This window comes from Colletotrichum fructicola, assembly GCF_000319635.2.
Source record: "Colletotrichum fructicola Nara gc5 chromosome Unknown KSG_Nara_v1_contig08, whole genome shotgun sequence".
NCBI classification, from domain to species: Eukaryota; Fungi; Ascomycota; class Sordariomycetes; order Glomerellales; family Glomerellaceae; genus Colletotrichum; species Colletotrichum fructicola.
The window spans coordinates 1,554,013-1,567,493 of NW_027094058.1; the positions used below are offsets into that span (position 1 = coordinate 1,554,013).

General features: G+C 50.1%; 4 protein-coding genes across 4 annotated transcripts; 2 read left to right on the forward strand and 2 right to left on the reverse strand.

Annotated features, from left to right (window-relative positions):
• Positions 1-767: 767 nt before the first annotated feature.
• Positions 768-5,157, forward strand: CGGC5_v013494 (uncharacterized protein; the record flags this gene model as incomplete). Its single annotated transcript, XM_032036239.1, has 10 exons — positions 768-863; positions 917-1,290; positions 1,379-1,418; positions 1,472-1,874; positions 1,942-2,105; positions 2,160-2,504; positions 2,558-3,274; positions 3,370-3,435; positions 3,489-4,690; positions 4,776-5,157. 10 exons carry the CDS (start codon positions 768-770, stop codon positions 5,155-5,157), a joined length of 3,789 nt encoding a protein of 1,262 aa, XP_031884894.1.
• Positions 5,158-8,692: 3,535 nt separating this feature from the next.
• rebG-1 (4'-demethylrebeccamycin synthase) lies at positions 8,693-9,979 on the reverse strand (the record flags this gene model as incomplete). Its single annotated transcript, XM_032036240.1, has 1 exon — positions 8,693-9,979. One exon carries the CDS (start codon positions 9,977-9,979, stop codon positions 8,693-8,695), a length of 1,287 nt encoding a protein of 428 aa, XP_031884895.1.
• A 766-nt stretch (positions 9,980-10,745) lies between these two features.
• Positions 10,746-12,212, forward strand: CGGC5_v013496 (uncharacterized protein; the record flags this gene model as incomplete). The annotated part of the gene is made up of 1 exon (XM_032036241.1): positions 10,746-12,212. The coding sequence occupies one exon, from the start codon at positions 10,746-10,748 to the stop codon at positions 12,210-12,212; it is 1,467 nt and encodes a 488-aa protein (XP_031884852.1).
• Positions 12,213-12,256: 44 nt separating this feature from the next.
• On the reverse strand, positions 12,257-13,322 carry CGGC5_v013497 (uncharacterized protein; the record flags this gene model as incomplete). Its single annotated transcript, XM_032036243.1, has 2 exons — positions 12,257-13,240; positions 13,302-13,322. 2 exons carry the CDS (start codon positions 13,320-13,322, stop codon positions 12,257-12,259), a joined length of 1,005 nt encoding a protein of 334 aa, XP_031884854.1.
• Positions 13,323-13,481: the final 159 nt, after the last annotated feature.

Sequence of the window (13,481 nt, forward strand, 5' to 3'; positions counted from 1 at the left end):
AGTAACCATTTGTCCGAGGAATTTTATTGAATCAATGGTTTCTATCAACTCAGCCTCACCTGCTACCTAGTTGTGTGGCGTTCTCTTGCAACGGTTGCTTTCGCTCAAGTCAGAATCCGCTACTAATACAGCGTGTGTCTCATAGGTTCGCTGGAGACCCTCCAAATGTGGAAGTTACCCCGCCAAGCTCCGTTCATATCCCTACGCGGGTTTTCATTGACGACCGAATGTCCAATCAGATTAGTATGGAAGGTCTCATGTGGGGGGGGAGGGGTTGGTTGACGAATTGAGGGTGAGACAAAGCATTTGGCACCAGGAAAGCCAATATTCTCTATTCCATTTGGCCAAGCCTGAATTAATTGCCGTATTGTAAAACACAATACTATGTGCCAGTACTTTTAATCAATCATTTTCTTAGTTCCAGCATCGCGCAGTCGCCTCTGGGGATGGTCCGTTGCCGCCGGACACGGAACGTCTAGATCCATGGAATCAGGCTCTTCGTTCGCCTTTTGGCCCGGCTGTGCCAGTGCAGAGTAGTTAAATTGCAACATTACACTGCAGAGAGAGATAAGCACGCCTGGCCTGTCCTGCATGGTATCTATCTGCAGGTAGTCAGCTGAGGATGCAGGGGTGGGTTTACCCGCCAGCCTGATTTTTGGACTGATGAAAGCGTCTGTGGCAGTACATCTTTTTCCTCACGCAAGTCAGGAAACTCCTCCCTTCAATTCGCGGCGAATTAAAGTGTATACACGTCAATATATACAAAGATGGCAGACACGGAGGCAAAAGGACCAAAAAAGGTCCGAATTGAGGAACCGTTTGCAAAACAGACGGAGCCGGATGTCACAGACAACACGCACAATGTAAGCAATGCCCGCGTTTCGCGACACGAAGGATCGTAAGTGACGTGATCTAGAACGTCCATTGGGTAACCGACGATACCGGCGACGCCGATGCAGACAGTCAAAGCTATACCTATGCCACAACAAACTCATCGGATGCTTCGAACCTCTTCGACGAAGTTGAAGAACGTGGACTTTCGGTCACATTGCCTCTGGAGCCCAGAGATGTCCAAGCCACCATTCAGCTGCCTCCTAGAAGCGTATTTGACGCGTGGAAAGGACCAAAGACTACAATTGCCGAAATGAGCGCTGAAGTCCAAATGTTTACGATTCACTCAGTGGAGTTTTCTGTCGGACATTCACAACGCGAAAAAGTCAGCATCACATGTAATGATGGCCCTATGGTTGGGGAAAGCTTACAGCCAACTTCGAAGTTGTGTAGATGGTTGTGAGTAGACAAAAGCTACATTGATAGCTTAACAGAGTCCCATAAATCTGTATTCGAATTATTGACCTCTGACGGCACGATCTTTCAGGCACATCGAGAAAAGCTCTTTGAGCCTAGGAGTTCTTGAGGTTTGTCAATACAGACGCCAACAGCAAATGCCAGCGCTAACCATCAACTCAAGAAATTTATCACCAGCTGCCCTTTCATATCCCCCGAACTTCAGCAAGTTGCAAATAAGCTTCTCTCGGACATTGGCAGGAATCTCACCACAACCACAGATCGTGGGCATCGTGTCGAGGCAGGAACTATCATTCGTTACCTTGGAATTCTTCCTCATGTTGCCAACACAAAGCGAGGTGAAACAGAGCCGGTGATATTTGCGTCGTGTCCTCATCTGGTTCTCGAGGGCAACAAGCCATTTTCCGACGGGGATGGCCAGGCTCCGCAAACACTACTGCATCACTTGTATGGCCATGGGTCAGAGTCCAGCTTGGCAAGTGATCAAGTGGTGCAAAAGCTGTCGATTGCTTCGCCAAAGGAGGTTATAAATGTGAATCAATTGTGGTGCTTGCTGATAGGCTGCGGTAAGCAAAGACACCTCAAAAGAAAAGGACTATAAGTGATGGGCGAGACTGCTGACAATAACACGAGGGTGTTTGATCACGTACTCCCCGAAGGCTGCATCAGAACTTCAAGAAGGTCTGATTCATCAAGTCTCCTCAAAACCACCTCAGCAAGGCTTTTTGAAGATGATCTTTATTCATGACAACAATGAGCGAGTCAGCACTGAAGTTGGCCAGGATTGGACTTATGTGGTACGCGTGGCAAGAACAAGTGAAAAAATTGAAAAGTACTGACAGAAATGGAAGGATCTCATGCAACACGCCGTGTCGTTAATCAAACAAACTCGCTGGGCAGCAGGTGATTTCCACTTGGAAGATGCTCAGGGCGAGCGACTATATGCCAAGTCATGGCTGGAGCTGGCAACCTCTGGTTCAACAGATCTGGGTATCATCTACATTCGGAAAAGCAAGCCTGGAGACCCCGTAACTCCTGTTTCCTGCAGAACTACGCCAAGAAGAGTCTCGGTGACAAAGATGATCACCTACAAACCATTGGATGAAAGCCAGCCTAGCGAAGCCAATTTCCTGCCGGATGGCAGCCGAACTTTCGGTAGGCTAGAAGATCCCGCGAATCAAAGCGAGGATGAAAAGGTAAGAGACCAATTTTATATCCATACTGATATACTCGCTTACCGATCGACTAGCCCACAAGACGGGGCACAACGGGCGTTGGTCCTGAAACCGAGTCGAATTCGATTGACTTTGGCGAAAACGACGATTCGCGCGAGAATGAATCACCACCAGGCAATATTCCAATTGAGGAAGACACTCAATACGTGGCAGAACCCGTCGAAGAGAAAGCACTCTCCCTGAACGATGAAAATATCAACATGGAGTCCGTCGAAACCAATGGTTCTATTCACCATGAGCCGCGCAACCTTCAACCCAAAATCAACCCTGCGAGTTCGGTTAAAGAAAATGACCCAGACTCGGGCAGCACCTTCAGCGTTGAGAATGCCTACACTGACGAGTTCCAAGATGACCCTTCCAATTTATACATTCGCAATATCGACTCAAGTACAACTTCGGAAAAATACCTCGTGCCGATAACAAGGCCGTTTTTGGAATGGCGTACCCAAGGAGTCAAGATAAATAGATCGAGTGAGGAGATTATCAAGAATACGGGCAGTATCTTAGACAAGCTCCATGCCGACATGATCGAAGGCCTCAACAAAGATATCTACAGCGTAGCATTCCGCTGCACGCCTGAAGATCTCTGGGCTCGTAGCAGCATCAACTTGCCGTACAAACAAAGCGGTTTCGAGCAAGTTTCTAATATCGCCGGCGATGTACCCAAGACCTTGGGCTCGAACGCCGAATCTGAAGATCAAGCAGAGAACCCTACAACTACAGCTGATAATGTGGGTCAATCTAGGGTCATAGATTCAGCGTGAAAAGTCTCATGCGTACTCTTTGTCAAGTTTCGCGCAGAATTGTGTCATCATTTGTGACTCAGACGGAGGGCACTACAGACCACGACGTTCTGGGATGTATTTGGGGCTCCTTGGACAAAATATACCGGGTAAGTCTGGGACATGCTAGTTTTCTTCAAAAACTAAACCTGGGCGATTGTAGCATCTTCATTGGGAATCTCTTCATGGTCAGGAGTATTGGACTGATCACTACATCGTCCGCAATTTTGATCCTTTGACCGCTCATTCCAAATCAACACCCCGCACGATTTCAGGCCTTTCCTTGTCTTGGTCGCAATGCGAGAGATGTAGCAAGCAGGAAAGGTATCCTATGCTTGAATCTGCGCTAGACCATCTCCATCGCGTGCATTTCCTGTGCGAAGCCAAACAGCCGGTTCAACACCTCTCTGATGATCCGTGCTACGTCTGGATTCTTCACGTGGCCAAAGTTCAACATGGCCAAATGCCTCAGACACTCCTAAGCTTGACGAAGACCTTTGTCGCAGACCTACTGGATCTTAACCGAAGGGTCAAGGAGCTACATGCCCTTGTCGCAAGACCGGGAAAACTGGCAGATGCCGACAAGATTATACCGCCCCAGCTCCCTACTAACTTGATGCTGGCACTTGACGGAATTGTCACTGTGCATATCATGCACTCAAATCAATTGTCTCTCATGAACCAACTAGAGTATATCAATGCGGATCCGACCCGTGAAATTCCACGAGACGTAAAGTCTAAAGTTGAGAAAAGTATCAAGACCATGGAGGCTCGACGGATCGCAGCATGGACGTTGACAAGGAATCTTTTTGAATCTTCCCAAAGAGACATCATGAGGCTGAAACACACCACGCGAGAAGATGACAATGCGGCCGTTGAGACCGTCGGCGTGGAGTTTCTTGCCCTGGCCTTGATGAGCAACGCACAAAAGCGGCCAATTTTGTCAGAACCTATCATCAACATCGAAGATATTTACAGAATACAAATGTCGAGAATGCGAAGCGAGGCCGTCCGACGACCGAAACGACGATTATTTCTGGAGTTGAGTGCTTTACAAGAGGAGTTGGACGCCGTCGATGGGATCGTTGAAGCCCAGCAGAAACTCCTGGCCAACTACCTCGATCTGTTATCGCCAGACTCATTCCGCAAGGAGAATGAGACACGCGCCAGATTGCACACTGCTGAAACAAGGGTTGCGAAAAGACACAAAAGAATGTTGGATGAAAGACATGAGACGTTGCATTCCCTTCAGGAGAGGGCAACAGCTTTCAGAGAGCAGGTGAAGCAAACAATCGAGGTCTTGGAGGAGGATCATGGGAAAGCGATCAGGGTATTCACCATTGTTACGCTTTTCTTCTTACCAATGTAAGTGGCTCCATCTTATCGTGGAGTAGAATCCTTCGGCCAAACACTCTATTAGCGGGGTGACTAACAAACGTCAATGCTGAAGGTCTTTTATATCCAGCTTTCTGGGCATGAATACGACAGACATTAGGGATACGGAGTTTGACCAGCGCTTCTTCTGGATTGTCTCCATTCCGGTCACTGCAGTTGTCGTCGTTCTTGCCATGACGTATGGATATAAGAGCGACGATATCAATGATTGGCTCTACCAGAAGATGCATCAACCACGACAGAAGCTATCTCGCGTGGTGCACATTCACCATACCGACCGGTCACAAACACAGTCCGCCCCTTCGTCTGGAGGTATTCAACGTAGTCGTACGATGGAACTGGAGCAACAGCTCCTGAAATTGCGAAAGCAAAATAGTAGAGGCTCGAGGGTTCGAGGCCGCAGGAGGTCAATATCGCAAACTTGGATACGAAGTTAGGTTTTCATAGGATAGCGCATCGATTCAGTAATTAAATATGAGTGTTATGTACCTAATCAGCAATCCTTTCCGTCCGCATGATGCTTTATTTGCATTACTCCGACAAGGTGGCGTGCATCCGAACACGAGTGGACCTTGTCTCCTGATCTTAAACCCAGTCTACGTCGCCCAAGCCTTGAGATTGAACGGTAGTGTGTATCACTAACGAGGCCGTTGCGATTTGGTATCTCGGGAAGATGCTTTTACAATCAACGTCATGTGAATCTTCACTACATTTGCATCTGATGCGATAGACAACTAATTCCTAGTTACCTCAAGGAGCATGCTGAATGACTTTACTCCAGGGGCGATGAACTTGAGACAGATTCTTCGACCTTGTTTCGATTGAACACATTCCGATTCCTGTTTGACTACTATGTTCTTTAAGCACATATGGTTCGGTACAAATGCAAAAATCAGAGGGTCAATGGCAATGAAAAAGAGCAGCAACCAAGCTTGGGCACGTAGAACAACCTCGCCAATGTCTATGCGGCACTGGTGTTATATGTTTCGGCGCTCGCACAAAAATGCAAACAGAGATTATGACCACTGATCTGTGGACGAACACTTGACGGCAGAAGTTTCTGCAAAAACTAGAAGCCAAAATAAGTGATGAGGCAGCGGGATTGCGGAGCAACTTCAAGTTGGCAAACACAGCGGGCTAGGGCTGACACTTACGAAGGCACCTGCAGCTCGACAGGCCCATTCATGCTGTGTTGTCCTACGTATCAGCAAAGTCAGATACAGCCCACACCCGCTTGGCGGAGTGAAATTGTACTCGAAAACTTCGCAGAGGTTGAATCCCGCTGAAAGACTAGTTCTATTCGCCGGAGACCCTGGTAAGCTGTAATTCACCCCTGCCTGTGCCGTAACAGCCTGACTTCGTGATGCCTTACTCCTCTCCGTCCCACGAGATTGACCTCAACCTCTTCCATGTAGCCTGCATCACAGACCCTTCCAATACATCTATTTGCCCTTCCATCGAACCTGCATGGCTAGGGCTTTCACCGTTCTGGAAGCCTGCCTTTTCCTCTCTATTACGGCTCTAGCCGCCAATGACACCAACGGCACAGTCACGGTCGACAAGGTTGGTCGGCAGGCTGGCCCGAGGTTAGGAGTTGTCCTATCGCCATATTTGCTTGCACATGGACTGTGACGCACCTTAATGTACCTTCACCCAGCGACACTTCAATGCAGCGACTTTTTCGTCGAGTGAAATGGATGTCGATCAACATCATCTTTCGGGAGTTCATCCTCTCGAAGGCGATATGCGATCTCCGACAAGCTCTTGGCGAACTACGGCCGATGAACACCTCATGATCATTACATTTGACACAACATTAGCCATTGAAGCTCCGATAAGATTGGGGGAGGGGGAGGGCGGAGGGCATCCTATCGAGTGGTCGTGGACGGTCGAGTATCCACCCTACTACAACATTCTCTACCGATACCTTTGGCTTGACTCTCCCATTTCGGAAGACATCACGTCATTTGACGTCGAGATGAACGATTTGAGTTCATATCAACGACTGCAACAGACGCAAGCTCAAGGTCGTGAACAAAACTCCGTCGCTCGAAGTATTTCACTTGCAAGTTTGCAACGGTCCGGCGGAGCAACTTCCTCCACAAATACGTCTGAAGAAACAACCGCATCTCATAATCAGGCTAGCAGCTTGCATGGGGAGACGCGACGCCAGAGCAGCGAAGTGAGACCAGACCAACAAGATGAAGACTCAGGTGCCGCAATATGTTTGGTACCCCACGATGTACCATCGTTCACTCTTACTACGCCCAGATGGGTGGGATTCAGTGCAAAAAACGTTCCACTTGTCGATGGGAAGTTATCACAGCAACAAAGCTTAGTTCCCATTTCTGATGGCATACCAATCCGGAAGTCCATCCCCTCAAGCAATTGGAATTGAGTCGGCAGGATATTGAAGACAAGAGCAAAGCAGATTGGTTGCTGAAGAGTCTCGCTATATTTCAAATTCTATGGCTCGTTCTCAATGGGGCTGTACGTGGAATAGCCGGTTTATATATCACGCAGCTCGAGATCACCACCGTTGCGTGTGTTGCCATGGCAATCCTGACATACTTGGCAAGCTGGTGAAAGCCAAAAGATATCTCCCAACCAACTTACATACGTCAGACATGTCGCGGCTATTGGGAAAGAATACCAAGACTTCGTCAACTTTCAGTTTGGCTTCGCTCACCCGAAAAAGCGGCAAATACGAGGGCGTGCCGCAGCCTACACGAGGATGATCGGGCTCCTAACGACATCACTTGGATGAAAGCCGAGACGTCTTCAATATCAACTTTTCAAGCTGGGACTTCACTAATATTTGGTCGCATTCATTGCGTTGCTTGGAATTTCGAGTTCCCGCCTCACGCTGGGCTTATCGCCTGACGAATCGGATGCGTCACCACGGCCGTATTGCCAGGGGTCACCTTGACCATCAGCATTTTCTTGAGCTATCTTTCGACTGAACGTTTCAACGCCAAGTCTCTAAAGGTTCTTGTGGAAGAGTTTAATGAATTGCCCACTATGTGTGCAAAATGGCGGCGCCAGATCATGAAGCATTACAGCGCTTTGAATTCTAGTAAAAGCTTGGACGCATTCATAAGTTTAATTCCTGGAGGTCCAGGAGTTTGGAGCCACGAAATCTCGGAGAAAGCTCTAGAGAGCCTCTCCGAGTTTCATAATGACTACTCTAAGATTATTCATCCATTTGAACAGGCTCTGGAAGGCCAACCTGAAAAGCTCGACCTCGAAAGGTGGATCTTGGCTTGCCACAACCTTGTCGATGACTGGAATGAGTTGGACCCAGAGGTATTGGAGGCCTGGAAGCGGCTCGAAATCTACTTACGCTGGTGGGCTGAACTCGTCACGTATCGAACGCTTACTGCAGGCTTGCGAAACTGTTAATGACAAGTTAACGAAAGAAGTGATGCCGCTTCAAAACTTAATGCTTACTGCTTCAAGACTACTTTCGGTTTTGAGTTATATTGTGTATTTGGTTGCTCATCTCCTGGCCATTTCTCTTTTCTTACAAAGTCTAAGGTCGGTCCCGGCAGACGTGTATGAGGTAATTTCTTGGGTCAATCTCCTACCTAAGATTTCCTGATCTGTAATACGTCGTGGCGAATACAGGGTCCATAGACATTTGTCGGAACTGCAAGCCCAGATATGAAGTTGAGACATCAATAACTATTGGGTTCTGAATTCTGCATTTCCACATCTAAGGAGACCAATGGCACCGCGTCATCGTATGGTCATACAACAAGCATTGTGGAGAAACATCACTCGAAAGAGAGGTCATTTGAACTTGGATATGTGTTACAGGTGATACATTGTTTGGGTTTCATCATAGCTAGAGAAATATTGAGTATTGGAAGCAGCTTTCGGATGAATGAAGCCTGATGCAGTGCAGTACGGATTGTGACAGCTGGGATGACTCCGATCAAAGGCTGATCTGGAAAGCTGCCCTTTCGATAATCATTTCTGACCCCGAGTAACAATTTCCTCCAGAGCATCAATTGCCTCTTTCGACCCATCATGCTTGTCGAAATCATCCCGAATTATCTCGGCTGCCTTGCGGTACTTCTCATCTCGAACAACTCTCGCCACAGCATCCCTAATAGCCTTCATACTCGGTGTATCTGTACCCAGATCGATCCCAGCCCCGCTCCACGCAACCCGAGAACTGACATCGGCCTTGTCCTCCGTCCGGCCGGCGCAGACTAACGGAACTCCACATGTCAATGCCACAAGCACACCGTTGTAGCCTGCGTTTGTTACCATCACACCAACATGTGGGAGGAGCTTTGCGTGAGGTATAAATGACGCCACTCGCGCATTCCTGGGTAAAGATGATACTGGCAAGGCTTTTTCCGCGTCTGGCGTGGTGGCGATGACTAGCAGATCAGAGCGGTCGCGTAGAGCTGCGAGTGTCGGGAGTATGAGGTTTGTTGCGGTGGTAGCCCAGGTTCCTTGCGTGACATGAACGACTTTCTCTTTCGGATGTGCCAGCATCTCATGCCACCAAATCGGCGGTGAAGTAAATGATTCTTCGTTGAATAGGGGAAGTAGCGGTCCAACCCACTTGACGGATGGATGAAAGTCGCGAGGGAACTCGAATGCCGGTGTTGTTGGCATAATGTGCAGGACATCAGACCTCGTCGTGTCATAGAATCCCGTCGGCGGAAGGGGAGGAAGATCAAGTTTCGCCCGATGTGTGTTCAATATTGCCGTGAGCTTCGGATACAACAGCCAAGTTGCGACTTTGTGAGCTACCGAATTCACCCACCGCCCAAAGATAGTTGAAGGTGGCTGCCAACCCGTGCCCCATGGCGGGACTTCGGGGTCGAATGTGACGAGCGGATTGATCCCCAGTGTCGCGTATGGCTTTCCAGTAAGATCTCGAAAGCAGTGCGCGCCATATGCCGTGAGATCCACCAAGATTATATCTGCTGGGAAAGTAGACAGAACCTCCCTGTAGGCAGCAACTTGATCCGGAATGCGGTCCAGAAAGAGCTTTCGCAGCGTCGAAACCACAGCTGCGAGGCCCGACGTGCCCGCATCTGGTACCAGCATACGCTCATCATGGCGCGCGAGAGCCGGAGGAGAGGGGATGAAGGTTGCGCCGGTTGGGCGGACGAGGTGTTCATGAGATGCGGATGTGAGCCACACGACGGTGTGGCCGCGGCGGATGAGGGCGAGGGCGATTGGCTGCATCGGATGGATGTGGCCCGCAAAGGGCATCGTCGCGATGAGAACCTTCATCTTTGAAAGCCTGCGTCTCGACCGCTTTTTCGATGCCAATTATCGTGAGTCTTACTCCGTGAAAGGAGTTAAGGCAGGTCGGGAAGTTGAAGTTCAGCGTACGATGTCCCCGGATTCGCCGGTCAGCGTGGGGAGACAGAGTTACATTGCTAAAATTAGACTCTCAAATAAGGTTAAATGAGCGAAACTTGACAAGCATTGGACCATCTCCTGGTAAAACGCCTGATTACTCAGTCCCGTGAACTTAGAAGACTTGGGAATTACCATTTGACCGATATATGAAGGTTCCGGGTCGTGGCTTTGCCGTATGGCCGGCGGTTCATTGGGGGCTGGCTGATATCAAGTGTCCCTCACCGAACAACACGACTGTGTTCATGGCCCACCGACGCTCACCGAGCACACCGAGCACACCGAGTCCGAAGGATCTCACACCGAACAATAGCGCTCCTTCCAACGCAATGGTGTCCTTTGTCTGTGCAGACATAAATGCCAAGGCTCATTAATCCTGTTGGTTCCAAACATCAAGGTTCGGTGTGGTTGCCTAGATAGGTGCAGGGGTTGTGTCGGTCGCTCGCTCAATCAACCCATCAATACTGAGATTTCAACACGTCTCTTACTTGCAGACCACCATCTAGCATCAGTTTGGTAGGAAACGGTGTCATCTTGTCATCGCTACATATATGCTGCTATCATAGAATGTGCGCTGCGCAGTCTCCTACATTCGCTACACCACACCAAGCCTGGGGAGAACACAGACGTCGCAATCATGCACTCGGCTTTGCGCAGGTTACTCATCTTCGCCGTCCTTTTCCTCACCACACCAGCCGCCGCTTCATCAACGGAGCGACCACCCTTCAAATGTCCCACATACATCGACACCGTCGTCCCCTCAGGCCAGACAGATTGGTACGGTAAACGCGAACCCGGCGACCCCTTCCTCGACTCCATGAGCGAAGTCCACAACGCCCTCACCAAGTGCTCATCAATCAAGAGTCTGAAACTCCGTGTCACGAGTCTGCGATGTTCCGAACATCCTGACCGATACAATTTCCCACTCGAGCACCCTTCGGGCTCACGCTACCCTTCGACACTCGAGTCTCTGGATTTGGAAGGTTACGCTTTCAATGACAGGCCATGGGAGGAGGTACGAAACCTGCATAGATGGGGCAATACGTTCGATAGATATGCAGACTGGATCTATGAAGGAAAGGCGTGGGCATGGTTGAAGGGTCTTTCCATGTCGGAAGCGCAAAAAAACATGACGAACCTTGACCTCTGGCTTGAGGCAATGGACTTCTCCCAAATCAGGCGTCTCGCAATCAGAGACGGTCAGACACCGAATGTCACGACTCTCGTCCCGCACCTCAAATCTCTGAATTCTTTCTCGACATACGGCTCCTGGGCCAAGGACTTCATCGCTGCCCTCCCGGAAAACTCCCTCAAACATCTCTCCTGGAAGAGCAGCGGCCAGACGGGGGCTTCTGTCGAACCACTCCTCCGCCACCACGCAGAGTCTCTGACAAGTCTCGACTGGCACGAGCCCGAGAGCACATATCGACAGCGGAAGGTGATGAGCCCCGCTCAGCTGACCGCCTTGGGCGCCATGCTTCCCAACCTCAATTCCCTCACCATCGACATCAACCAGAACGGAACATGGCCCGTGGATCACCTCGAAGCCATCGCCACCAAATTTCCCAATCTCGAAAATGCGACAATCTTCTTCGAGATGGCGAGCGAGTGCCGCCGGCAACTCGATATCGAAAAGATGGGGCTGAAGAGGCTGCATGAGATGATGGTGATGGAAGATCAGTCCGACTGCAGCAAGGGCACGAAGTCCAATGCGGAGCCTTCGCTGGGGATCTACAGCGCCAGCTGGCCATTCGAGTATTTGGTGAAGAAGAACGGCGGCGGCAAGTTGAAGAAGGTGAAATTTTACGCCGGAAGCTGGGAGAGGGGCTGGGATGGAGCCATGCTTATCGGTGAGGATTGGTTGGATGATCGCCGGGCATTCGTCGCTTGCGAGGTAATCGAAGGCGACGGCAGTGTGGTTGATGACGTCGGTGGTGGGCTCAAAGTTGAGAAGCAGGATCAACTGCTAGTTTGCCAGAATGATTGGACGAAGAGGTACAAGGTCATGTCTGAGGTGAAGAAACGGAGGACCACGTGGGAAACTGAGCGATACGCGAAGGCGAACCAAGAGATCACGGAGAGGGCCTGGCGCATGGATCTGTGAGAAAGCAGCGTTGAAGAACATTTCATAAAATTAGATCACACCTCTCAGGCGGTCAGAGCCTCTCGCCGTTTAAACTCGTTAACCCAGCTCCCGATGCCCACCGAAGCAAACACCGAGCTCCATCGTGGTCCATCGCCGAAGCAGATGTAGTTCTGCGCCAACCAAGTGATGAGAGCCCTCAGCATCACCGCATCCTCCTTTGTCCCCTTCCCATCGATGACAGCTTGGAACCTAGCCTTTTGGCTGTCATCCATCACGTCAAGAACAGAGTTCGCGACCTCTTCGGGGCGTTTCCACCATTTACTCGGCTGCCCCTGCTTGTCGTAGTCCTCCTTGATGCGCTTGAACAGACCGCTCATGGCGTTTCGCTCGAACTGCTCAGTGAGCTTTCGATACATGAAACCCTTCTCTTTGTAATCGACCCTCGCTTGTGCTAGAGACAAGAGGAACTGACGATCCCGGAGATGCTCGGAGTGGTTGAACATGCGGTCGAGGTGTCTTGTGGATAGAGGTTCCGAGCGGGAGTTCCACAGATCGATGGTGTAGTTCATGGTCGCCCAGAAGATGCAACCTGCAAGGGTGTTCATGCGGCTTCCCAAGTACGGAATGATGTCTGCGGGCGGCTCCAGTATGCGGACCAATCGGTCCGGGTCGAGCCACAGGCCGTAGTCCAGGCGAGGGCTCACACGACGATCAGGGACGAGAGAGGATGCCAGCCGGGGGTCGGTTCGGATCACTTCTTCAAGGGCAGGGTCCGGTGGCGGGCTTTGCTCTATGGACTGCATAATATGCGGAGCACCTTGGTCCGGAGAAGTCTCCGGCTCTTCCGTTGTGATACCCGCAATCTCGCGGGCTTCTGACATGGCGGCTCTCAGGTCATCCGATAGTGCCCCCTGCCGGCGAAGAATCCTATCGATATTCCCAATGACATCTTTCAACTTCTTGTTTTCATCTTGAAGCTTCTGGACTTTGGATGCATGACGCTTGCGATATTCGCGCTGAGCGAGAACACCGCGCTCACGTCTGGTCTTCTTGTTGATGAATTAGTAATCCAGCCAGATGGTGATTTCGGACTCGGTGGGGTCTCACGTTGGTATCGGATGGACTCATATCGGTTTCCTGGTTGTCTCAATGAATCGCAAAGCCAAACAACCGAGGTCTTAGACAGAGAAAAGACCTCAACGTTATCAGGATAAAGCAAGCGTTGTGGTGAGGGAAAGATTTGGGTCTTCAGTCGTGATTGAGAGGCTTGATTAATCAGCCAATAAC